This window comes from Triturus cristatus, chromosome 2_1 (genome assembly GCF_964204655.1).
Source record: "Triturus cristatus chromosome 2_1, aTriCri1.1, whole genome shotgun sequence".
NCBI classification, from domain to species: domain Eukaryota; kingdom Metazoa; phylum Chordata; class Amphibia; order Caudata; family Salamandridae; genus Triturus; species Triturus cristatus.
The window spans coordinates 47,006,506-47,033,287 of NC_140581.1; the positions used below are offsets into that span (position 1 = coordinate 47,006,506).

At 46.9% G+C, this 26,782-nt stretch overlaps 1 protein-coding gene across 1 annotated transcript; it reads left to right on the forward strand.

Moving 5' to 3' along the window:
- LOC146863699 (uncharacterized) lies at window positions 1-26,357 on the forward strand. Its single transcript, XM_085627839.1, has 3 exons — window positions 1-518; window positions 4,175-4,296; window positions 21,591-26,357. The coding sequence occupies exons 2-3, from the start codon at window positions 4,212-4,214 to the stop codon at window positions 23,696-23,698; spliced, it is 2,193 nt and encodes a 730-aa protein (XP_085483965.1). The 5' UTR covers window positions 1-518; window positions 4,175-4,211; the 3' UTR covers window positions 23,699-26,357.
- The last annotated feature ends 425 nt before the right edge of the window (window positions 26,358-26,782 follow it).

Genomic DNA, 26,782 nt, shown 5'->3' on the forward strand with positions numbered 1-26,782 from the left:
AGGGATCCCACCGCAGCTCCCTGAAGAGACCTGCAGGAAGCGCTGAGAGCTGACACCTTCACTCACTGAGTGTGAGAGATCCCACCGCAGCTCCCTGAAGAGACCTGCAGGAAGCGCTGAGAGCTGACACCTTCACTCACTGAGTGTGGGAGATCCCACCGCAGCTCCCTGAAGCGAGCTGCAGGAAGTGCTGAGAGCTGACACCTTCACTCACTGAGTGTGGGAGATCCCACCGCAGCTCCCTGAAGAGACCTGCAGGAAGTGCTGAGAGCTGACACCTTCACTCACTGAGTGTGGGAGATCCCACCGCAGCTCCCTGAAGCGAGCTGCAGGAAGTGCTGAGAGCTGACACCTTCACTCACTGAGTGTGGGATATCCCGCGGGAGCTCACTGAAGAGAGCTGTAGGCAGCGGTGAGACCTGACCCCTTCACTCACTGATTGTGGGATATCCCTCCAGAGCTGACTGAAGAGAGTAGCTGGCCACAGTGAGACCTGCCCTCGCGCCATCAGACAGGAGGTAAGCCTCTGTGGTCACCACTCTCTTGGGTGCAGTGTTGTAGGACTTTGGGGGGGATTCTAGCCAATTGGTGGTTCACATTCCTGTGGTTGGAGGCTTGAGGCGCATCAGAGGACTCTGTATGGCCAGATTGCTGATCCTATCCTGAGCACGCATGATCACTCCATGGAATGCGTGTTACTGTCGTCCTTAGGTCTGATCCTTGGACCTTGGATGCATTGCCAGGGCCAACAATTCATGTGCGTCTAGGGATGTCCGCATGTCCCGCCCCTTAGTAGAAGGCGATTGTGATGTAGCGTGGAATGTCATATCCTCCCTTCGTCACAGACCAAATATCTCAATAACCCATTAACTCAATACATTCATTGGTGGGGCCCATAACACCAACACTCATACTTCATTGATCTGCTTTCCCGGGAGGGATACGTTTCCATACGCTGACATGGAAGGAATATCTTTTCACCTAAACCCTAATATACATTGGATACCTTTATTAACTTCAAACCTTGTGATATTCCCCTCATTTGGCGATGAATCAGTCCGTTGGATTGTAATTTGGTAATTCAATTCTTTTATTTATGCTCTTCTCTTAATCTAATTTCTTCAAAAGAAACAACTCAACACATTTGTCTATTAATCAAAGCATCGTTTATCTAATTAAATGCAAATTTTAGAAAATCATCGACAAAACCGCAGAACATCATATTTACCTAATCTGGCTATTAGTCGTCCTCTAAGTCAGGCAAATCGTGGAAAAATCTTTAAATTCGTCAAAGTCAGGCCTCAATTCAGTCTCTCAAAGATTCAGGATAACAGCTGTCCAGCAGTGTCACCGTCCTCTCCGTCAGCATAACGTCAGGAAAATGAAAGTTCGGCCAAAAGGAAGGAAGACTACTAATTAGCCTTGTCTACCCACTTTTATAATGAAACTAACGTCAAAATGCAACAAAAATCAGTTTTAGATAGCCCTGATTGGCTGGTTTAGGGTCTTGGAAAAGTTCTCACATAGTCCATTCGATTAAGTCATCACACTTGCTGGTTCCGGTTTTAAAGACAGTCCTTTGTTTTGTGGTCCTGGCAACTCTCCCAGTACGACCTTGGTTGGTACATCTTGCCTGGGGTCCGGTCGAGGCCATTGTTGCTGGCGGTGGCGCAGGCGCACTTCACCCAAAAGCTCGCGAAACAGTAGCAGTCACATCGAGTGTCTCAGTCGGCCATCTTTTCTGAGGCCCAAATGGTCAACTTAAGCAAAACAAACACAAAACATAATTAAAACATAGAATTGACTGATAAAATCTTTAACCCTCACTAATTCCCCTATGTGTAAGTAATTATCTAGCATAATAGCGATATTCAAAGTGTTTATATCCACCCAGTGATGTCATCTGGTGCAATTTACAATTACGTCACAAAAGCAACATATATCATACAATATTCTAATTTTCTACCATTAATATGCGTACATATATTAGTTTACAATTAGTTTAGCCATGCAAACTGCAAATCCCACGTGTAATTCTTTTGTTAATATAATTGCTGAGTTATCACTTCAAACGGATTAATAATATTACAATTAATAGATTATTCGGATTAATATAAACATGCAGAATGGGGGGGTATACAAAATTTTGTACTACCCGCTCCAGCAATAGCACTCGAGTGATTGCGCTTCTCTGTGAGCTCAGTCACCCCTGTATTGTCACGGTCCGCTCAGATTCTGATCCAGCCACAGCACACATGGAACATTTCCAACATGTATTTTTATTAATTAATTTTGATGAACAAATTAAGGTACAGAAAACAAGAACACCAAGGATTCGGAGAGGAGCAGAGAGGGCGACTCGAAAGGAACAATTAATAAATTATTGAAATCAAGCAAAATAATGTGTCCACCAAGGTACCAAAAAATAAATAAATCCAATCCTAAACCTTCTAAGTAAACATTGTGGACAAGCAGAGGAATCTATTGATTCCACTTGCAATAGCTGGGAGGATTCCCTGCCAGTGTCCTGTCTCCACTCCTCCTTATAGGGCCACACTCGGCCTGCCCAGCACAGATGGCAATATGACGAAGTGCAGGCTGACTGTGAGGGGAGTCTTGCACCCCACACAATCTAGCACCTTCAGTGTTTGGGCACCCACAGCCCTCGGGACTCCACCCTTCAAGAGATGTATGCCCTACACAGCTTAATACCAGCACACTTTAGGGGATGCATGTCTGCTGAACCCCGTTCAGTGCCTAGCATTCCCCTAGCCCTGAGAGCTTCACCCCTGGAGTCATTCATGACCCCACACAGTCCAGGATCAACACTGCTTCGTGATTGATGTTTCATGTGCACCATCATTTCACCAACTGAGTGACTGGCCCCTCCCCCTACGAGCTTTACTCCTCAAGAGATTCATGTCCCTCCCACCACAGGAGTAGCACATTTTTTTGAGAGATTAGTTTTCCCGGATGGTTGAGATGTCCGAAACTGTGCACTCCTTAGTCGCTGGCCCCCACGACCGCAGGTGCGCCTCATTCCTTGCAGCTCTTCTCATCCCCCCGGTCTACCGCATCCCAGGTAAGCACCACTTATCTAACCCCACACCCACGGTTAATGTGCAGTGAATCAGTCTGGACGCCATACACAAGGGTCATTCATTCATTCATTCATTCAATTTCAGCTGGTAAAATCGTTTGCAAGTTAGAAGAGAAAAGTGTGTGGTATTTACCATACAGTGCGGATTATTGTGCTTTAAACATCAAAATCTGTATGCTATTCCCCAAAATCCGTGACAGGTGCCAGTCATCTGAGCTGATGAAATACATATGTGAGGGTACTGCTGTGTATCTATTGCGCTCAAAAGCGCCTGGGTCCCAAGGAACTTGAATCAGACGAATAGAATTGTTTGATTTCTTGTAGTTTCTGTGCCATGTCTCACTTCACAGTTTTTAAAAATCAACTACATTCACCAGGTTTCCTTCACAGAACTATTCACACTGCTAGTGACCGCATGTAGCGCCTTCACATCCTTGTGTGCACTGGTGGTGAAACGCAGCGTGCAATGGGATGAACGTGAGCCACTCCACGTCATGCAATTACCGTGTCCGATTGGATGAAAGAAAACTGCCACTAACATGTCATAACATGCAACGAAAGTGGCACGCTACATACAGTGATCCAGGTGAACTATAATATGTGATGCGATGAAAGTGACGCACATCATGTAAGGCGATACATGTGACCGGAACCATGTCATGCGCTGGCATGAACACCCTCCAGCAGGTCTTTCAACAGTGATACCCAAGCCTTAGGGCACCTTTTTCCTAGTCATTAATGTGTTTATTGATTTTAGGAACAAGGCGATTTTACAGTTCAGTTGCTTGTCCCATCCCTACTTCCCCAAGCAGGGAGGTGTGGGTCACACCATATAGAAATGCATATAAATCCATACATAACATTTGGATTGCGTTGGCAACACAACTGGTATCATGGCATCATATTCCTGCAAATCAATATCACAGACACATCCATCGAGTATTGATCATCGGTTCCCCATACATCTTGCCTCGGTTCGGGGCGTCCCACTTCCTGCTGTAGTTGGACCCCACATATTTTGAAATCGTATGTGTCAATATCAGTGTATGAATTTCTCTGTCCTTCTCTCCACAGGTGAAATAAACTGATAGTTGAGCATCCCAAGAACATCATGGGCTCCCCGAAATTCCTTTTCATCCTTGGAATCGTGTTCACTTTCTTAGAAAGTACCAACTCTGGCCCAGTTGTCGTTTACAGTAAGTGATCTGACCCGGATGTCAATAGTGGGGTGAGAGAGTTACTGATCAGCAAATGTCTAATGTAGCATCGCTTTAGCAAATGATAAGTCCACACATTCCATTTAGTGGGAACCAAACACATCATCATAGCACATACCTCTCTCAGGTTAGTGAAGAAGAGAATTTCTAAGGTCTTCTAAACAGAGGTGGTGTGGGCTCTAAATTAATCATTGTTCAGCCAGTGCTGTATCTTACAAAAAGGACTACTTCATCACACATACTACTATATACTACACATTAGTTTACAAATAACTTTTTTGAAATACTTGTGATAATAACCCAGAACAGTTAGCCCCCCAGCAAGACAGACCCATGTATCACCGTACTCCTACACACATGTATAGACACAACGGGCCGGATTCACAAGGGTAAACTTACACTTTTGTGTAAGTTTACTAGTTTTCAGTATACACAAAGGTAAACCTAGACCACAAGTCAAACTTTACTACTTTTCGGTAGTCACAAGGATAAACGTAGAACAAATGTCTAACTTTACTACTTTTCGGTAGTCTCAAGGATAAATGTAGAACAAATGTCTAACTTTAATACTAGTAACTTACCTTTGTGAATACCGAAAAGTCGAAAGATGGACTTTTGGTCTAAGTTTACCTTTGTGAATGCCGAAAACTAGTAAACTTACAGAATAGTGTAAGTTTACTAGTATGAATTGGGCCCAATTTATTAAGGTGCATTTATAAAATGTAAAGCCTATTGACTTTGTCAGGCTACCACCACCATCTAATCTATCCCTCAAGGATATTTATAAATATGTATTATATATATTAACATGTATATTGACACCCTGTTATTGTAAGTATGTTTAATAATCTAAGGGTGAGAAAATGCTAATTGTTGCGTGGTCAGCCCCATTTGTCTGCTGAATTTTATTGTTGGACCTTAGACTCTGCACCCTGAGGCACTACTGTCTATTGCCCAGTATATGTGCAATGCCCCCCAAAACCAGTAGGAGTTAGCTACTTCCTGGTGGGTGTATTTAACTCCCTATAAGGTCATTGTATATTGTGGCATAGAAAGTTAATTGTCATCTGTGTCACCCACTACTGTAACAAGGAATGCATGGCTTCAAGTCTGACATTGTATCCTGATTGCTGTAGTTTAAATCTGCAGTGTGACCTGTTCAAATAACTATTTTTGACATGTAAAAACCTCCATTTTAAATATTACTATGGCACCCCTATGTAGGCTTTGTAGCCCATGAGACAGGTTGCATGGTATTTAAAAGTATGACACGTGGAAAATGAATGTTACCATGTCCTTACAGTGACGAGACCTATAAGCTATTTTTACTGTGGAAGGCCTAGCTGCTCTATGCAGAAAATAGGACAACTGATTAAAATACTAATTCTGCCATCTTGGGAATGAGACCAGCTAGAAAGATAATTGTGCAATTATGTTTAATTGCTATTAAAAATCGAATTCAATGATTACATTGGATTTAAATAGTAAGGAAAGACAACTTTAAAAAAGTTACCTTTTCCCTCCCTGAAGTTCCAGGAGACTAATTTTCATTAACTATCCAGCTTTCTTCCAGCTTGTAATTGGAGTGAATAAGGTGTCAATGAGATGTGAAAAGTCTCCTAGGAGCTACATTGGGTCACTGTGAAAGGTTGACGTGAATAAGCAGAAATCACTCCTTTGAGCTCTGACGGTTGAGGGTTGCCATCCTGTTGGCACCACAATGTCAAATCCTTCCTGACAGGTCTAGACGAGCCATTTGAAAGGGAGCAAACAGGGTGCCAAGACAATTCTTGTATATCCCCTGCCTAGTAGCTGAAGAAACCGGCTTGTGTCCCACCAGACTTCTGTCTCCTCGTTTGTTGTGGGTACAGGGCCCACTTTAAACTGGAATTTAGTGTTATTTGGCATGGACACTGGGGAGTTCCATAGTACACTCCCCTGCACATCCCCAGCCTTCAGAGCCCAAGTTTTTGTGTGGCTAAAAATTGCAGCTGTCTTGGCATTGCCTTGGAGAAAATATACATGTAGCTGAGGGGACCATGTATATTTTGTTAGCAGCTTTGACACAGCTCTTATCTTTTTTGCTTTTAACCGACTCATGCTGTATTTTTTCCTACCTTCAGATGCCCATTTTAAATCAGGCACCCAGTGCCATATCTGGATAGGTCAATGCCAGGAAGTCACTCCCTCACTGCCCAGCTGGCTCACCTCACCCAACACTACTCTGTGTCAGAATGTTACTTTTCTCCCTCTTGAGTGGAGTGTGGGTAAGAAAGGCTGCTCATGTGTGTCCACCTCCCTCCAGGCCCAGCCAGATGGTGGAGAGAGAAGCACCCGCCTCATCTTTGGCCCTGAGGGGGATGGGGTCATCTTGGACAATCCTGAATTCTTTGGCCAAAGTGATCACTGAGAAGGGCCCCACACATGCCCCTCACCATAACAATGTATTCTGGAGGTGGCACTGGCCCCTGGGATAGTTTTAATTAACCCTGGGCGTAGTTCACGAAGTAGCACTTCGCGAAGCTACGCAAAGTGCAGTTCGCACTACGCGAGCTACGCGTAGCACTTCGCGAACTGCGAAGTTCCTTGTTCGCACTGTGCCAGATGTCATTTTCAATGATTGCACAGTACGGACAAGCAACCGGCACTGTGCAATCATTGAAAATGGCATCTTGCACAGTGCGAGCTGTAATTTTCTGCTGCTCGAGTAGATTTTTACTCGAACGGCAGCTTTCTCAACGCGAACTGGTAGTTTCTCATCGCGAGCGGTCGCGAGCATACGCGACCACTCGCAATGAGAAACCTGACCTCCTCGCGTTGGGAATCTCGCCGGGAGGTTTATTTTCCATGCTCGCGATCGCCAACTTGATGTTGCTGATCGCGAACAAGGAAAAAGTCTCGCCGGGATGTGATTTTGCTTGCTCGCGGTCGCCAACTTGACGTTGAGGACCGCGAGCAAGCAAAAAATGACCGCAGCACTAAGCAACACTACGCTACGCGTGTTCGCACTGTGCTACGTGCAGTTCGCGTAGTGCGAAGTAGCGCGAACTTCGCAAACTACGCGAGCGTAGCGTAGTGCTTTGCCCAGGCTTAGTTTTAATACTCTGTTCTCAGTCCTCTCACCCCTGGAGCAAGGCTTATTTCCTTAGTTTCTCCGGCCCCTTAGGGCTGGTTTGCAGAGATAAGGAGTAGTTTTGCTCATTGTGGCTAACTTTAGCCACCAGGTGTATTTTCCTCAGGTATCCTGGCTTTATTTAGTTCTTATTCCTGGAGCTTCATTTTGAAGTCTTTCTTCGCAAGACATTTACACTGCCTGTGCTCCTAATGCTCCCTCCTATTACGAGGGCATCATCCACAGCCCCGGCACAGCCAACAGCAGAAAACCGAATCAACTGCACTCACCTAGTCCCACAGCCTCGTGCACCTAGATGCCTGTAGAGTCAGTAGCCAGTCCATAGAAGAACCAGGGTAGCCACACACCCAGGGTCCCTTAGGAGTTCCATTCGCCCTCTTCTCCTCAGGGGGAATAAGTGGGCCAGCGCCATTGGCCCTGGTGAGGCCCATCCAAATTCTGGGTGCCAGCTGTAGTTTCATAGCCTCCAAATTCCATCCTTGCAGAGGTTCTGGGGCCTCTCTCCTTCCAGCTGGCCATTATTCCAGTGCGCAAGCCCTAGGTGCAGTGTCTTCTCAAGTGTGTGTACCTTGTGCTGGGTTTTTTTGCAGTGGGGTTGGAATGTTCTGGATGTTACGGTGGATTGGAACATTCTGCTTAAAGCCTAAGGTGCCACCCACACCCCAACCTCCCTATTTGTATTTGTATTTGTAGGGGTATTTGTAAAGCGCGGCGTTCGCTCCGGAAGGAGCATCTTGGCGCTGAGAATCCTTGATGACCGGTCTGGGGACAGAGAGGGATTAGATGGCTGCTTTAGTGAGATCATCGGGGAGGCTGAAGATCCAAGTCTTCAGAGCCTTTCTGAATGGTTTTTCTTGCGTTAGTTGCCTGAGGTGTTTGGGCAGATTGTTCCATGCTTTGGTGGCCAGGTAGCTTAGGGTTTTACCTCCCTTCGTCTTCAGATTATACTTTGCAGGCAGGATGAGGTTGTCCTGGGACGAACGGAGAGATCGCCTGGGGGTGTAGTGGGGAAAACGTCTGTGGAGGTATTTTGGACCGGATTTATTGAAAGCTCTGAAGGCGACGATTAGAATCTTGAATAAAATTCTCTTGTGGAGAGGTAGCCAGTGTAAGGATCGAAGGGCTGCGGAGATGGAAGCTCTACGGGGCAGTTTGAGTACAAGTCGAGCAGCTGTATTGAGCACGCTCTGGAGTTTCGCGAGAGTGCTCTTTTTTGCCCCTGCCAGTAAGCCGTTGCAGTAGTCTAGTCGTGAAATTATAAGGGCTACTGTTACACTCTTTCTGGCGTCGAGAGGGAGGAAGTTGAAGAACTTTCTTAAGGATCTTATTGTCCCGAAGCATTTGCCGGTTACAGTCTTAGCATGTTGATCAAAGGAGAGATCTGAGTCGAAAATGACGCCTAAATTCCTGGCCGTAGTTACAGTTTGGGGGGGGGCGATTGAGTCGTCTGGCCACCAGAGGGCTGGGCGGAAGGAGGTGTTCTTTCCAATTGGGAGAATCTCCGTTTTATTTGAATTACACTTCAAATGATTTGCGTTCATCCAATGGAAGACCTCCGTTAGGCAGTTCTTGAGGTTGAGTTCGGCGCTGGTGGAGTTACCATCCAAGGGCACGATGAGCTGGGTGTCATCGGCGTAGGAGGTTACAGGTATTCCAAAGGATTCAATCAAGGACAGGAGAGGAATGAGATAGATGTTAAAAAGGAGGGGACTTAGGATAGAACCCTGCGGGACGCCTGAGGAAATCGTTTTCTCTTTTGAATGGAAAGGGCCCAGAGCGACAGTCTGTGATCGGTCAGCAAGGAATGATTTTAACCAGGATAGAGCGTAGTCTGAAATCCCTATGTTCATCAGTCTACTGATGAGGATGGAATGGGAAATGGTGTCAAACGCCGCGGTCAGGTCAAGAAGAATGAGGATTGAATTTTTTCGCTGATCTTGTAGCAGTTTGATCGTGTCTGATAATTCTATCAGCGCTGTTTCCGTCGAATGTTTGGGACGGAAACCAGACTGCTGCGGATGGAGTATGTTATTTGCTTCCAGGTATTGTCTGAGTTCTCTATAGACCAGTTGTTCGGTTATTTTTCCTAAGGCTGGGAGTAGAGAGATCGGGCGAAGATTGGTCAAGTCAGACGGTGGTTTATTGGCCTTTTTCATAAGAGGCTTGACAATTCCTTTCTTCCACCGGGGGGGGACAATTCCTGTGCTAAGCGACGAGTTGACTATGTCGTTAATTGCTGGGTTGATCACGTCGATAATTTGGTGAAGAATTTTGGGGGGACAGGGGTCGGAAGGGGAGCCTGATTTGCAGGCCAGGATGACTTCTTTAGTTTGCGCCAGAGTTACAGGGGAGAAACTGCTCAAATTTCCGGGAAAGGAGTCAGAGGGAGGGGGGAATGAGGAGGTACAGAAAGGAGGGAAATTGCTTTGAATGGAAACAATTTTCTCTTCAAAATAGTCGGAGATTTTGTCGCATAAGTCTTGTGATGGAGGTATTTCAGGTTGCAGTGCTTTGGGCTGGGTGAATGACTTTACTATAGAAAACAGGGTCTTTTGTTTTTGATGGGATTCTTTGATGGCGTTCACATAGTAGGACATCTTGGCTGTTTTGATACTCGCAAGATAGGCTTTTCTTGTTTGAGTATATAAGAGACGATCGTCAATGTCATAGGACTTACGCCATTTTCGCTCTGCTTTCCTACAAAGTAGGTGAGAGGTGGCAAGTTCGGGGGTAAACCAGGGGGCATTGATTTTGGATTTTTTATGAGAGATGCCTTGACGTTTGGGGGGGTTTCTGGTTTTCATTTCCTGTGTGAGCCAATTGTAAAAGAGGTCGTCGTCGACTTCTACATTTCCGGACAGAGTAGGGGTATGGGATTGATCCATAGGTTTAAGAGTCAAGCTTTCTTGGACTTTTTTCCAATTGATAGGGTTGGAGGGGCGTGAGTTAGTGTTATTGCGAGAGGGGGAATGTACGCTATGGATGTGGAACAAGATCAAGCTGTGGTCAGTCCAGATTTGCGGGAGCGGGGGTAGGGTGATGAGGGAAGAGAGATTGGTACATACAGCATCAAGGGTGTGACCAAGCAGGTGGGTAGGCTGGGAGACTAGTTGTTGGAGATTAAACATTTCTAGTGTTTGGAGGAAATTGATGGCTTGGGTATCAGATTTGGAGTCGAGATGTAGGTTGAAATCCCCGAGTAAGGTGAAGTGGGGGTATCGGAGAAGAAAGTGGCCCAGGGAGTCGCACAATGAATCAAGAAATTCAGTGGCATTACCGGGCGGGCGGTAAATGAGGCCACCAGAGAAGGAGGTTTGCTCGTTCAATTTGATTGAGAAACCTAAACCTTCCGTGTTTTTTAGGGGCTCTAGGTTGAAGGAGTGGCATGGGAAGGTGTTCCTAAGTATTATGGCGACACCTCCTCCTCTGCCTTTTGGTCTGTCCTGCCTAAAGAATGTGTAGCCTTGAGGTAGGGAAGCAGCAATATCAGGATTGCTATCTTCTGTTAGCCAAGTTTCGGTTATCATTAGGCAGTCCAGGTCCGAGTCGCAGATGAGGTCGCAAATGTCTTGATTATGCTTGCACATAGAACGTGCGTTGATCAAACCTCCTTTAAAGAGCGTTGGGGCGGCCTTGGGATGCAATAGGGGAGTGGGTATAGAGGCTGGATGATTAGTAGTCGTCCAGTTGCAATTTTTACAGCTGATAGTGTCCGCAGACTTTGTTAGATCGAGTATACAGGGGCAGTGTTTGCCACCCTGTAATCGATAGAGGTCTTCAGGGAGGTACCTAATGATGGTTGAGGTTTGCGCAGAGTTTCGTGCGCTAGGTGCGGTCTTGGCGCGGACGGGCGCAGACGGGCTTGCCTTAGGCGCGCCTTCGGCGCGCAGACGGCGCTCCCGCTGCGCTCGTCCGCTGCGCTTGGTTGGTCGACACATTTGTAGTGGTCGGTGGGCGTGGCCTCGCAGTGGGCGTGGCTCCGCCTTTTGGCGCGCTGGCGCTGTTGTGGTTTCCTGAAGGAGGGGGTCTGTGTGAGCGCGAAGCGGCAGCGCTTCGACTGACAGGTGAGACAGCTCGTTTTTGTGAGTTTAAAAACAAGTAATTCGTGACAATTTTAAAAAAGCAGATTGAGCAAAACCTCCGGCTTTCCGCCTCAGAGGGGATCAAGAATGGCAGTAGTTGCGCTTTCCTAGCGTTTTTGTAGTGGTCGGTGGGCGTGGCCTCGCAGTGGGCGTGGCTCCGCCTTTTGGCGCGCTGGCGCTGTTGTGGTTTCCTGAAGGAGGGGGTCTGTGTGAGCGCGAAGCGGCAGCGCTTCGACTGACAGGTGAGACAGCTCGTTTTTGTGAGTTTAAAAACAAGTAATTCGTGACAATTTTAAAAAAGCAGATTGAGCAAAACCTCCGGCTTTCCGCCTCAGAGGGGATCAAGAATGGCAGTAGTTGCGCTTTCCTAGCGTTTTTGTAGTGGTCGGTGGGCGTGGCTCCGCCTTTTGGCGCGCTGGCGCTGTTGTGGTTTCCTGAAGGAGGGGGTCTGTGTGAGCGCGAAGCGGCAGCGCTTCGACTGACAGGTGAGACAGCTCGTTTTTGTGAGTTTAAAAACAAGTAATTCGTGACAATTTTAAAAAAGCAGATTGAGCAAAACCTCCGGCTTTCCGCCTCAGAGGGGATCGAGAATGGCAGTAGTTGCGCTTTCCTAGCGTTTTTGTAGTGGTCGGTGGGCGTGGCCTCGCAGTGGGCGTGGCTCCGCCTTTTGGCGCGCTGGCGCTGTTGTGGTTTCCTGAAGGAGGGGGTCTGTGTGAGCGCGAAGCGGCAGCGCTTCGACTGACAGGTGAGACAGCTCGTTTTTGTGAGTTTAAAAACAAGTAATTCGTGACAATTTTAAAAAAGCAGATTGAGCAAAACCTCCGGCTTTCCGCCTCAGAGGGGATCAAGAATGGCAGTAGTTGCGCTTTCCTAGCGTTTTTGTAGTGGTCGGTGGGCGTGGCCTCGCAGTGGGCGTGGCTCCGCCTTTTGGCGCGCTGGCGCTGTTGTGGTTTCCTGAAGGAGGGGGTCTGTGTGAGCGCGAAGCGGCAGCGCTTCGACTGACAGGTGAGACAGCTCGTTTTTGTGAGATTAAAAACAAGTAATTCGTGACAATTTTAAAAAAGCAGATTGAGCAAAACCTCCGGCTTTCCGCCTCAGAGGGGATCAAGAATGGCAGTAGTTGCGCTTTCCTAGCGTTTTTGTAGTGGTCGGTGGGCGTGGCCTCGCAGTGGGCGTGGCTCCGCCTTTTGGCGCGCTGGCGCTGTTGTGGTTTCCTGAAGGAGGGGGTCTGTGTGAGCGCGAAGCGGCAGCGCTTCGACTGACAGGTGAGACAGCTCGTTTTTGTGAGTTTAAAAACAAGTAATTCGTGACAATTTTAAAAAAGCAGATTGAGCAAAACCTCCGGCTTTCCGCCTCAGAGGGGATCAAGAATGGCAGTAGTTGCGCTTTCCTAGCGTTTTTGTAGTGGTCGGTGGGCGTGGCCTCGCAGTGGGCGTGGCTCCGCCTTTTGGCGCGCTGGCGCTGTTGTGGTTTCCTGAAGGAGGGGGTCTGTGTGAGCGCGAAGCGGCAGCGCTTCGACTGACAGGTGAGACAGCTCGTTTTTGTGAGTTTAAAAACAAGTAATTCGTGACAATTTTAAAAAAGCAGATTGAGCAAAACCTCCGGCTTTCCGCCTCAGAGGGGATCAAGAATGGCAGTAGTTGCGCTTTCCTAGCGTTTTTGTAGTGGTCGGTGGGCGTGGCCTCGCAGTGGGCGTGGCTCCGCCTTTTGGCGCGCTGGCGCTGTTGTGGTTTCCTGAAGGAGGGGGTCTGTGTGAGCGCGAAGCGGCAGCGCTTCGACTAACAGGTGAGACAGCTCGTTTTTGTGAGTTTAAAAACAAGTAATTCGTGACAATTTTAAAAAAGCAGATTGAGCAAAACCTCCGGCTTTCCGCCTCAGAGGGGATCAAGAATGGCAGTAGTTGCGCTTTCCTAGCGTTTTTGTAGTGGTCGGTGGGCGTGGCCTCGCAGTGGGCGTGGCTCCGCCTTTTGGCGCGCTGGCGCTGTTGTGGTTTCCTGAAGGAGGGGGTCTGTGTGAGCGCGAAGCGGCAGCGCTTCGACTGACAGGTGAGACAGCTCGTTTTTGTGAGTTTAAAAACAAGTAATTCGTGACAATTTTAAAAAAGCAGATTGAGCAAAACCTCCGGCTTTCCGCCTCAGAGGGGATCAAGAATGGCAGTAGTTGCGCTTTCCTAGCGTTTTTGTAGTGGTCGGTGGGCGTGGCCTCGCAGTGGGCGTGGCTCCGCCTTTTGGCGCGCTGGCGCTGTTGTGGTTTCCTGAAGGAGGGGGTCTGTGTGAGCGCGAAGCGGCAGCGCTTCGACTGACAGGTGAGACAGCTGGTTTTTGTGAGTTTAAAAACAAGTAATTCGTGACAATTTTAAAAAAGCAGATTGAGCAAAACCTCCGGCTTTCCGCCTCAGAGGGGATCAAGAATGGCAGTAGTTGCGCTTTCCTAGCGTTTTTGTAGTGGTCGGTGGGCGTGGCCTCGCAGTGGGCGTGGCTCCGCCTTTTGGCGCGCTGGCGCTGTTGTGGTTTCCTGAAGGAGGGGGTCTGTGTGAGCGCGAAGCGGCAGCGCTTCGACTGACAGGTGAGACAGCTCGTTTTTGTGAGTTTAAAAACAAGTAATTCGTGACAATTTTAAAAAAGCAGATTGAGCAAAACCTCCGGCTTTCCGCCTCAGAGGGGATCAAGAATGGCAGTAGTTGCGCTTTCCTAGCGTTTTTGTAGTGGTCGGTGGGCGTGGCCTCGCAGTGGGCGTGGCTCCGCCTACACAGCATTCTGTGCCATTTCAACACAGCCGCTTCCAGAGGTCTATCGAAAGATCTTCCCTGAGACCTTCAGCCCCGCACCCAGCTTACACAACGGGCTGATCCATTTGTATGGAAAAGTCAAATGTTTGCCCCTCCAGCGAGAAGTCTAGAGGTCTGAGCTTCCACCTTTGTTTCTGTGGTCTTGGACTTGCCCAGGACAGGTGTAGTATGAAGAGTTAATTATCACATGCAGATTCCCTCCTCACCTCTTCCTTGTCTAGGAACTGGGCCAAGCACTAGCAACTGGCTCTGTGTGTGGGGAGGCTTTTGATTCTACTGCTGCCCAGCAGAGTCATGAGCATGGCCCAGTAGGGGAGAAAAACGTTTGGAATCTGCTTATGGCCGAGACAGGGACATATGATGATTCTCAAAGTGCCATCAAGAGTACAGAAATCACAAAAGTGACACTACAGTAGATCTGCACTCTTGCTACATGTTTACCCTGAGATTCATACCCGAACAGCTTCTCTAGGCCTAAGTATGGTGGAACTCTTTTAGATTTTGCCTTTAAGGTACAATGCAGTGAGCCTTTTCAGTAAAGCACCACAGACCTACCCTATAAAGACCAACTCGCATTATGAGGCCTACACCAGATCGCTACCAATGCCTGACTGGTCCCTTCTGCAACAGGCTACTTGTGCGAGGGTACTGAGCTGTGCTAGATGTTCAACTTACAGGCTCAGCCCGCACACATGTCTGGATATGTGTGTGCTCACGCGTTCGAGAGTAACCAGCCCATAGCATCTTTCTTAAAAGAAAAAACACTGGCAGTTGAACTCTCAGTCGCTTTGCACAGAATTTGGGGAGACTCACTCACATTAAAAATAATAAACCTTGCAGTCAAAAAGCAAATAAATCTTGGGGATCAAATCGGCGGAACCCATTTCCTACAGAGAGTATGAGAACAAATATGACCCCACTAATGACCTATCGTTTTTCTCTAATAAAGTCAGCTTGTCTCAGTACCTTCTGCAACACCATCAACTTTCCTATGTCCTTACCTCTTTCGTTATTGTTTTTTAGTGTACTTATATAGGGTCAAATGCAGTTTCTAGTTGCTGTACTGGTCGCTTGCACATCCCTGCATGTGTTGCAGCCTTAGAGATTTGTGTTACTAATTTTTCTCAGTTCCCCTCTTTGCCTCTAGCAGGTTGCTACATTCAAGTTTTACCCCAGAGTCTGCAAATAACTCTTTATGACTCTCCTTTTGAAGGTAAAGCTACATTTGAATGTTTGCCACAATGCTCACCCTACAAACCTAATTTCAGGGCTGCAATCCTAAGTCGGGATATCTGCAGCCAGCTCTGCAACCAACACATGTTAAAAGAAACCACTTTTTAGATTTTCAGAAGCCGCCTTTTCATGTTAGCGAGCTTTGGACCAGACTCCCTGGTCACATAATGTAATAGAAGATACATGGACAGTATGAATAGTGGCATGTCCCTGCACTGAAAAGTTAACTTCATTGCCAAGACTGTTGTAGTTTTTAGGTTGCACCTGCAGGCAACACGCAAGCATTGTTGCTATGACAACAATCTCTTGTGTTTAAAAAAAACTCTACTGAAAAGGGGCTTTTGGCCTGTATATTACTTACCATGTGTTGCCATTATACTCTTTCTTGTTTGCTGTCTTCTAATTGGGCAGTGCTTGGAACACATCACTTCTTGCATCACTTCCTCTTCTTTGTGTGGAGCATGGACCAAGTACAGATTGATGAAACTTTATTAGTGTCCCTCCACTGCTTGGACTGTGATTGAGGTACTATTTCTTCTTTTTGGACATTTTTATTAGTGCGAAGTCGGCCCAACATAACCCGACCCCTGCTCTCCTATAGCCTCCCTTGTGAGTATCTCCACTGGCCTCCTACTGCTCTTTCAGTCCTGCCTACATCAAACCCTATTTCCAATATTTTCATCCACTCCCTATGTTTATTTGTGAATTTTTATATAGCTGGAACATGGCCTGAGTGCTTTGACATGAGCACCAGCAACAATACACAAGCTTGCATTTATCTTTTTAGGAACAGGATCTCAAAGTGACTTGTCCAGAATCACAGGATGTTGAGCAGGTGCAGAAACTCGCATGGCTAAAAACACTGACAAAGCCCATAGATCTTGCATTGGCGAGATCCACTCGCTTTGCTAATTAATGTTTCTTATTGTGAAAGCCTTCTAGCGAAGGAAAATAGTAGCTTTTATAAGCCGAGATTGGAAGTGGCTATAAATATCAACTGCACCCTCTTTGTTCCTACTCAAAGACCTATGTTTATGGTGTACAGTTTGCTAAATGTACTGAAAACTGATAATATTCCAGCTTGCTTTTTTCTGCAAGAGTCAAGCCTATAACTGATTCCAATGGGCCGGGCTCTCTCAACGTTCCTGTGGTAGTAAGGAGCCACTAATGAAGTGTGTGAGGACTATGGGCCTGTGGCGATGGCAGGAAGGCTGGAGGGGTGATCGCTGCATACCTATCTAGACCCTTTCCACACAAACCACTGCCGGAAACCTCTATGATTGCATGCTTGCATGAAAAAAGGTCTAGTGCACTGCTGGCATTCCCACCGTGCTCCGGTTCCAAAAAGGAGGCCGAGTCTCTGAACCGCCGCCATACGTTTCCCAGGTGATTTCCACATTTCCCAGTGTGGGCACTAAAAGTTCTGTGCACAGACGCAAGGATTCTAACATTTCGAAGGCCCTAGATTAGCGATTTCCGGGATTCATTTGTAGTGTGCAAATGAGACCTAAGCAGAAATGTTCTAAGACTGGATTATGCCTAGTCAAAAAATCACTGACACATAAACCCTATGAGAACTTCTGTTCACCACATGCTACTAACACTCAAGTAACCGTAAAGGAGATTGAGGAAAGAAGATGATGTCGGCTTGCTGTCGGCTATCTGCCTGGAGAAGGACTGAGCCTTCCATGCAGCTTTTGCTTCTATCATTGCTGTGCGGGGTCTCTCAAGGGTAATCTCAGCTGCTCCACCGTGGCCTCAAGACATAAAAAGCTTAAGAAAGGGGCATCTTGAAGAACATCCAGCAGAAGGTTGAGGAAAGATTGACCTAGAAGATGCTGGAATGAATAGTTCCTCTGGTTCGGCTCCATCTCAGCCAGACTCAAATTGTGCCTCGGTCTACGTCTACTGGATCCTCTGGTGCTATCTGGTTTCTCTGTGCTTTTGAATTAAAAGCTTTTTAAAATGATATTTATGGTTCTCCTAAACTGTGTTTGACCAATGTTAGGTACTTTTCTTCCATTGTGTTGATCATTTTCCTGTTTGTTTCCCTGACTTTAATATTATTTGGATGCTGTTTAAATAGTAAACGTGCATTTCTCTGGGGAAAATTCTGCTTTTGTGCCATACATAGCAGGTTGTAAGACTTTTTACCATTGTACCTGTGTTGTGGCTAAGCAAGAGACCAGATTTGGTGGCAGACTACCACAAGTTAATGCTAGGGTTCAAGAATTGAGTCCAGCAGCTTCCTTACAATTCTGATAGCGGGGAATAAAAGTCCTTTACCTAATGTAACATATCGTAACATTACATAAGAAAACTGATATTAATCACCCAACGCATGGTATGTTGGGGTTATCATTGCTCCCTCCCTTAAAGTAGCTCACAAATCACTTCACCTTGTATCATCTCTCTTCTTACTCAGTCTCATAAATTATAACAAACAGATCTCTCCCTACTGTATGTTACCAGGATGGTGCAAGCCCTACTTCAGCTTGGATGCATTTTAAATGTACTAGAGCCGTGTATTCTTGCCTCAGTATGGTTAACAAACTGTTGGGCCATGTGCACATGCTTTGCAATGCATTGCCCATGTCAGTGCTCTTGAACCCCTACACATCACCATTGCTCATTCCGAAAAATCTTCCACAGACTTGTTCCTCCTCCACGGGCCCTCTTTGGATGCATCCCTGCCCTGTATCAAAGATGCTTTCTAGTAGTGCAATCCTTCTCCTTTGTGTACATTGCTTTGGAGATTGTGTAGGTGTAGAGGAACTACCTCATAGAGCACCCAGGATCCCAGGTGGGGGCCAGTGAGGAGGACTGGGAAAGTAGTTGCATCCCAAGGACGGGGTCTATCAGGGTTTTGTGCTTAGCTGCTTGGGTGTGTCTCTGGGCCAGCACTTCAAACTTTGGGTGGCAGGCAAAGACCAGTGAGCCTCTGTGGGACTCCCATGCTGACATTTTGCAGTTTAAAATCTCCATTCTATAAATATAAAAATCAGCGTGCACCTCAGCGCTATGTCTTGTTTGCTGACCTAGGATTCCAGTCATTGTTGTTGCTTACAGTCAACCCTTCACATGCTGAAACAGTTTGAGTCTCCCTTTGCACTAAACACAAACCTCCTGCATGCTACCTGTAGACCCTTAAATATAAATAAACGAAGAGGACTCTGAGAAGGACTGACTTAGTGAAAATACAGGTGGCAACGGATGGCCCTCTGTAGACCTGGCGAGAACCATGTATCCGGCAAAGAAGCCTCCATGCGCCACCATCAGCAGAATTCCAAGAAACATGAATGAATTATTATTATTATTATTTTAGAAACATATAAAGCACACAGCTACCCCCAACGGGGGTGTCCGGGCGCTAAGACTGGCGGCAGATGCAAGTACCCGAACGGGGCTAAGGGCGGGAAATCAGCCAGGTCTTCAAAGTATGTCGGAAAATGGATTCAGACTCGCTCATACGCAGAGAAAGTGGCAGGCTGCTCCAGGGTTTGGCAGTAATCATTGCAAAAGCTCTGCCACCCAGTCTGGACCAGCGGAAACAGGGAATCACCATAGAGCGAAGATGATTGGATCTAAGGGTACGATTGGACTGAGAGTGCTTGAGTCGAGCTCTAAGATAGGCTGGACCACAACCCTGGATCGCTCTAAAAGTCAAGACAAGAGACTTGAACTGGATACGTTTGATCACAGGAAGCCAGTGAAGCTTCTTCAAGTGAGGCGAAATCGAATGGTGAAATGGGATGTTACAAATCAGCCTAGTAGCCACGTTTTGAACGATCTGCAAGCATCTGGTTAGATAAGCTGGTGCCCCTGCATAAAGACTATTTGCGTAGTTGAGATGTCAGGTGATCAGGGCATGAGTAATGGTCTAATGTGCGTGCAGAGGGAGAAAGGGAAGGATTCTATGGAGCATATGCAGTTTACCAAAACAAGCAGAAGAGACCTGGTAGATTTGAGATTTGCAGGATAGATCATTGTCAAACCGGAACCCAAGATTTCTAGCTGAGTCCACAAGTTTCGCGGGAGGATTCAGTTCAGATGGCCACCAAAGCGATGGAAGAGGGGGGATTTTTTGATTGAAAAACAACACCTCGGTTTTGTCTGAGTTGAGCCTGAGCGTATTTAATGACATCCAAGTGGAGATATTACACAGACAGCGTCTGAAATTGGAAAATGCTGCTTCAGAGTGATCTTAAATGAGAACACCAGTTGTGTGTTCTCAGCATAAGAGATCACTCTGACTCAGAAGAATTCTACCAGTGTAGCCAAAAGGGAGAGGTATACATTAAAAAAGAGTAGGCTCAGGGCAGAGCCCTGGGGGACCCCACAGCTTAAGGGTTTCTCCTTGAAGACAAATGGCTGCAGGGAAACATGTTGGGTGCGGCAACAAAGGTAGGATCGTATCCAGGACAGACGGGTGCCCTGGATCCCAAGACTGTGGAGTCTCTCAAACAAAATAGCATGAGAGACCGTGTTGAATGCCGCAGACAGGTCAAGAAGCACCAACATAGCTGCTTTGTCTACGTCCACGCATTCGCAAACGGTCTCAGAGACCTCAAGGAGGGCAAGCTCAGTACTATAACCGAACCTAAACCCGGACTGGGAATCATGGAAAAGATGCCGGGATTCGAGATAGCTTGACAGTTGTTCCTCAACTAATTTTTCCAGGACTTTGGCTGGCTTTGGTAATAGAGAAATAGGACGAAAGTTTTTGAAGACAGAAGGGTCAGCATCAGATTTTTTTAGGATTGGTACTAGGAGGGACTGTTTCCAGATTGAGGGGAAAATCCCAGAGCGCAGGGAGGAATTCCAAATCAGATTCAGAGGGGAAACAATGAGGGGGGCTAAGGAGTTAAACAATTGTGCCAGGCAGTGATCCCTTGGGGGACCTGATTTACTGCCGAGAAGGTTTTGAAGTGACATATCGGTGGAGATCGGGTGGAAAAGCGTCAAAGCATCACTATTGGCTACCTCGGTGTCTTGGATAGGGGAGCAAGGTGTAGGGGCAAACGTTGAATAGATGTCCAGAATTCTATCTTGAAAGAAGTCCGATAACCCATTACAGAGAGCCTGGGTGGGAGGAACTGTGCTTGATAAAGCAGAAGGCTTAGTAAAATCTTTAACTATTTGGAAGAGAGTTTTTGATGAATTACCAGCGATGTTGACTTTTTTGATGAAGTACTCTCTCAAGGCGAGCGCTCAAGTTTGTGAAAATTAGTTATTTTATAGATTAATTTAGCCCCGGGATCATAAGATGATCTCCGCTCAAGTTTCTTACAGCAACTTTTCTCGGTGCGAAGTACCGGGGTAAACCATGGGACTGATGGTTTTTGTCTTGAGGAGATAATAGGTTGCAGGGGGGCGACAGAATCAAGGGCTGAGGAGGGTCAGCTATTAAAATTAGACACATCTACTTCCGGATCACCAACCAGCTGAAGGGGGGTGGAGGAAAGAGCAGGAGTCATAGCATTACAGGTAATTTTAAACCATTTCCTGCTGTAATCCCGGGCCCTGGAAGAATTGTTTGAACGAGAGGGTATCACCATACGAAACGGGATTAAGAAATGGTCTGACCATGTGAGAGGAATGGGAGATGCTGTGACCAAGTTTGGATTGTTAGAGAAGAGAAAGTCAAGTGTATGACCAGCCCGATGGGTGGGGCCACTAACCCGCTGGAGAGTCCAATGCTGATGGCCCTTCAGTCGTTTAGTATCATGGATTGGGCTAGGAATGGGAGGAGACACATACTTGCTCTTTGGCTTGAGAGAATTCAATCTATCAGGATTTTTAAAGTGTGGCTAATTACCCTAGAAGGCATCAAGGCGCTAACTAACGAGGCAATGAACACATGAAAGTGTGCTTGTCAAGAAGCTTCTGTGCTCAAAATTTAAAAGATACTTTGGGTTTACATAGTGAATGCCAAGCAGCGGGTTCCATTTTGTTGTTAATAATCTTTTGTCATATTATGTTTGGGTGTCTTTCCTATAGCTAACGCAACTGATTTATAAAATTGTATTTTCTCTAGGACGCAGGAGAGACGTGGACTGCAAAACATCCGCTGCTAATCTCAATGAAGCAATCAAGAGTGTAAGCAAAGCTGAAGACGTCAGGAGGGATACTGAGATGATGATGAAACCCTACGCCAACTGGGAAGAGTTCCTGATGCCTGCTCCCATCTCCATCGCCATTCTGGGAGAGCTGGCAGCCATTTCATCAGGTCAGGGGGACTTCTCGATCAACCTGAATCCACCAAAAAATGGCTTTAAATACATGAAATACCCAGAATCCTTTTCTGCATCCCTAATGCAGGTCTGCAATTCAGCCTGGTTTGCGTTCAACACAGCAAACAAAAACATGGACCAGATCAGGCTCCTCACAAGTCAGATCCCAAGGGCCAATACACAGATAGTCAAGACTCTGAGCCAGCCAATCAAGATCGTTGAAGTCTTCTTGCCAAAGCAGATGAACAGTTTACTCTCACTGGCCACTGAATGCACGAACTTAGCTAAGGCTGTGGAGGCAAGCTTCCAAGATGCCATCCGTCTAATACAGGAGGTGCTGGAAGCCTGTCAGAACTCGAAGGCAGGCTACGAGAAGAAACTGACCGACGTGAAGATCGCCCTGGAGCAGCTGACTTTGAAAGAAGCATCTGCAAACAAATCTTTGGAAATGGCAGAAGAGTTTAAGAAAAAAACTGAGGGGCAACTACAAGAAGCAACTAAGGCCTACAAGACGGCGATGGAGAAAGTCCCCTCTGTGTGGGAAACGATGAGCCTCAATATTGTGAGCACCCTCTTTGAAACAGTAACTTCAGCTGCAACAGCTGTTGTAGGAAGCAAGCTGGGCGTAAACATTGACCAAAAGAAAAAGGGCTCCGATGAAGTCAGCCCAGCTGGTGACAATGAGGCTGTGTCTGACACAAAGGCACTTATGAGCACCAACAGTATTTGTTCCAAGTGTTCACGGCTGAAAGCATTGGCCGATAGCCTTAAATTTGTCCTAAACAGTAACCAGAACTCAATTGACATGACAAAGGTTTATGATGAGAAGACTCAGAAAGTTCACACCAACTACCCCAAAAATAATATAGTTGCGCTGTTGAACGAGATAGAAAATGAAGAGGCCTGTGAGGCGCAAACACAGATGAAAAGTTTTTTGCAACCGGCTATTGAAGTTTGTGAAGAGTTGGAAGGTGCTGCCACATCTGAAGACACCAATGAGAACACCTTGAAGAATATTGTTGAAAAAATAAAATCACTGTACGTCACAGCATCAAAAGTTTTACAGTTTTGTTCCAAAAGGACGACTGCTTCACCTGTCCAGTTAAAACCGCCGCAGATGGCGAGGAGTGGAGGAGGTGGAGGCGCGGGCACCCAGGCAGCAGAAAACGCACAGGCCAATCTGAAGATGGCCACACAGCAGTTAGAAAAAACTCAGGAGGTGTATCAACAGTCATTTGAGAACCTCAAAAAAGAAAATGAGAAACTAACAGCAATCCTGGTTGAAATGAGGAGCTTCAAAGTAGAGGAGATTGATTTCACCAGAGCCAAGAACATGCTCATTAAAGGCCTGGACGCCCTGGCGAGAGTGCGGGAGCAGTGGGAGAAGATGATCCGCTTCTTTCAGATGATATCCAACCTCATTGAGTCCTGCCTCGCTGTGTCTGTCAAAGACCTACTGGAGACCGCCAAAGGTGCCCAGAGCCTGCCCAACTATTCTACTGATGACTTTGTCAAGGACATGCTGTACAATCAAGCATTCAAAGCCAGCAACATTGCCAACCTGGTCAACATGATCTCCGCGACCTACTGTGAGGTGTCCCAGCTCTACCTGATGGACCGCGTGAGCGCCTTAGGAAGGCTCATCAGCATGAACCCCTCAAGCCCGATGTTCAACGACGAGCGCAAGAAGTTACAGGATGGTTGTACGGATGCCCAGAAGGCCATTCAAGCGCTGGTCATTTCCAAGAAGCAAGAGTTTGATCAAAGTGTAGAGGCGCGGGTTAATGCCATCAACTGCCAGCTGGGCGCGGCCATCCGCGCCTTGCCGGAAGATGAAAATAAACCCTCGGAGGAAGCTGGAAAAAAAGAGGAAAGGCCATCAAAAAATTTACAGAAAGTTGAGATCATTTAAAACAAGCAACAAAACACAACCAAACCTTTGTGTTTTTATTCACGAAAGGGAGCGTAGGAATTTGATTAGGGCAGTTTGCTGACACGTCTTATTATTTCTCTTTTTTTATTGTACTTAGGTTATAAAGTGATCAGTTGTTTTTGAGGGTGAAAGAGGGTTCCCTGTTTGCTTGGGTGTTTATGTCAGTCATGATATATTCTCTGCGTTTTCTCCAGGTGTAGCTCTACAAAGGCATGCTTCCTTCTAAACTGCAACTAACCTGACAGCCTTTGAGAATGGGAGCACAGTGTGCTGTGTGCTGCAGCTGCCAACACTCAGCACACTGTGGTCCTTTAGTGCTGTGTCCGATGGCCTTACATCGCTGGAGCCAGGGCATGTCAAACGCCTTCCTGTGATACTGATGGTGCTGACCTTGAATTTAGAAGCCATTCAGGATCCTCCATTGCCAAACTTCAAAGCATGTCAAGAAAGATCATCTACCTTGAAGTGAAATGTGTCCTTGTATCTTGGCAGGCAGTGCTTAGTTTGAGCCGGTGGTTTCTGGTGCTTGGCACTGGCACTTAATAGTCAACACCGGCGCTTGTGACAGTCTGCCACAAGGTGGCGCTCTCTGGCTAATTTAGAGATGACCACAACCACAGTTATTTATTAATTCAATATACATTAAAAATGACTAATACCTGCCACACAGCCATTCTTATAGCTTTGGGGGCCTGAAATAGTCTGCATTGTCGCACTTGTAGGAGTGTGATGGTTAGTAGTTGTGTTGGTACTGTCATTGGCAGCGTAGCAGGGACAATGGTGGTGTAAGCGGTAGTGGCCTCATGACGAGAGTCTGGGCACTTGTTTTTTACAAATGAACCACTGCTTAGAAGCCATTCATGCCTCCCTTGCCTAACTCCCAAGCATGGCAAGCAAGGTCATCTTCCTTGAAGTGAAAGTTGTCCTTAAATCCTGCAGGAATCTATTTAAGTGAAGTCACAGACGGGCCCTACTGGCTCGACCCTGCACTCAGGAATGTGTGACACTTCGACCTTGAGTCAAGAGTGTGTCACATCTCTCTGTAGTCGAACTTGGAAGGTTTCCAGATATTGCTGTCCTTTAACCCATATGCCCTTGACACCTCCTCCACCCTTGGATGAAAGCCATGCTACAAACCTCGGTTCTTGGACTCAGACGCCATGCACCGCTACCGTTTAACTCATAATCCTGTCACACGTGTCCGCCTGTCAGGGCATAGACAGCTCTATACCTCTGCTTGAACTGAAGGGCAAGCCACAGAACTTGGCTCTTGGACTGAAAGGCATGCCATATGCCTCAGTCCTTGAACTCAAAGACATGCCACATATATCGGTTCTTGGACTCATAGACATGCATACACCTTGACCCATTAACTGAAAGGGATGAAACATAATTAAGCTTTTGAACTGACAGGCATGCCATACACCTGGGCCCTTGACCTCACAAGCATGCCATACACCTGGGCCCTTGACCTCACAGGCATGCCATACACCTTGGCCCTTAACCTCACAGGCATGTCATACACCTGGGCCCTTGACCTCACAGGCATGCCATACACCTTGGCCCTTGACCTCACAGGCATGTCATACACCTGGGCCCTTGACCTCAAAGGCATGCCATACACCTGGGCCTATGACCTCACAGGCATGCCATACACCTGGGCCCTTGACCTCACAGGCATGCCATACACCTTGGCCCTTGACCTCACAGGCATGCCATACACCTTGGCCCTTGACCTCACAGGCATGCCATACATCTTGGCCCTTGACCTCAAAGGCATGCCGTACACCTGGGCCCTTGACCTCAAAGACATGCCATACACCTTGGCCCTTGACCTCACAGGCATGCCATACATCTTGGCCCTTGACCTCACAGGCATGCCATACACCTTGGCCCTTGACCTCAAAGGCATGCCATATACTCAGATACACCAACCTTTGAACTCAAAAGCATGCCATATTCCTTCAGCCTTGCACGCAAAGGCATTTCAGAGAGCTCTACCCTCGAACTCACTGGTGAGTCTTATACCAGGACCCTGAACTCAAAGCCTCATATGCCTCATATACCTTGATGCTTGAAAAAACATTTGATAAAGCTCTACCCTTCAACTCAAAAACATGGTATATACCCAAATCCTTGATTTCAAAGGCATGTCATACGCGTTGTCCCTTAAATTTAAAGGTATGCCATATAACTTAAACCTTAAACTCAAAGTTATGCATATATCTTGACCGTTCAACGTGAAAACATTTCAAGTACCTCGACCCTTGGAGTCAAAGCCATGCCATTTACGTCAACACTTGAACACAAAGGGATTCCACAAAGCTCCCCCTGCACCCAAATGTTTTCAAGAGCCTTTGTCCTGGAACGCAACAACCCCCCACTACGTCTTCTGAGCATCACTCCACTTTGCATTAATGCCCCGGGCAGGCACTCTGCAGAAGGGCGGTGCCAGGCAGGTGTAAACCCTAATGCCCTCTGTATTCATCCTCTAAACTAAAGAATGTGTGTGCTTCCGTGTGGCAGGGGGGTATTGTCTTTAAATCATGTTCCAAATTCCTACTTTCTCTATTAACACACGTGTCTGTTTGTTTGCAGCTATTGTAACCTGCGAATCAATAAAGTTCTCTACACACTGTCTCTTTTTGTTTGTAATGGGAATGGATCCGTGGGCCTTGCATGTTCTTTCCTTTAGTTCTGACCCTATAATCATGGCTGTTCAAGCTACACCAGAACCTTGGCTCACAAAGCCACTTGCATTAATAGGGTGAACTTACACATGCACACTGGTAAACCCATTCACGAGCATCCTGTCTCCACTGTGCAATATTAAGTATGTGTGAATCTGCTCCCATGGGGGGGGCGGGGGGGGCGTGTCCAGGGTGGGGTTGCCCCTGAGCGTGGTGTGCATGATGCACACATACATTTGAAGCTCTTTCTCGTTCTGGAAATAGTCGGAGGCCCGCTCCTGCCAAGGGAAGCAGTGAAACCGTGTCCACAGTGGAGGTGGGATCAGAGCTCCCCCCGAGTCCCGCGTGCCATGCACGGGGTTTCTGCACGGGG

Excerpts from the sequence above, each read along its gene's own strand:
- LOC146863699 (XM_085627839.1), top strand. The coding sequence starts at position 4,212 with ATGGGCTCCCCGAAATTCCTTTTCATCCTTGGAATCGTGTTCACTTTC. Across the intron at positions 4,297-21,590 it reads TGGCCCAGTTGTCGTTTACA|GACGCAGGAGAGACGTGGAC; the intron begins GTAAGTGATCTG and ends TATTTTCTCTAG.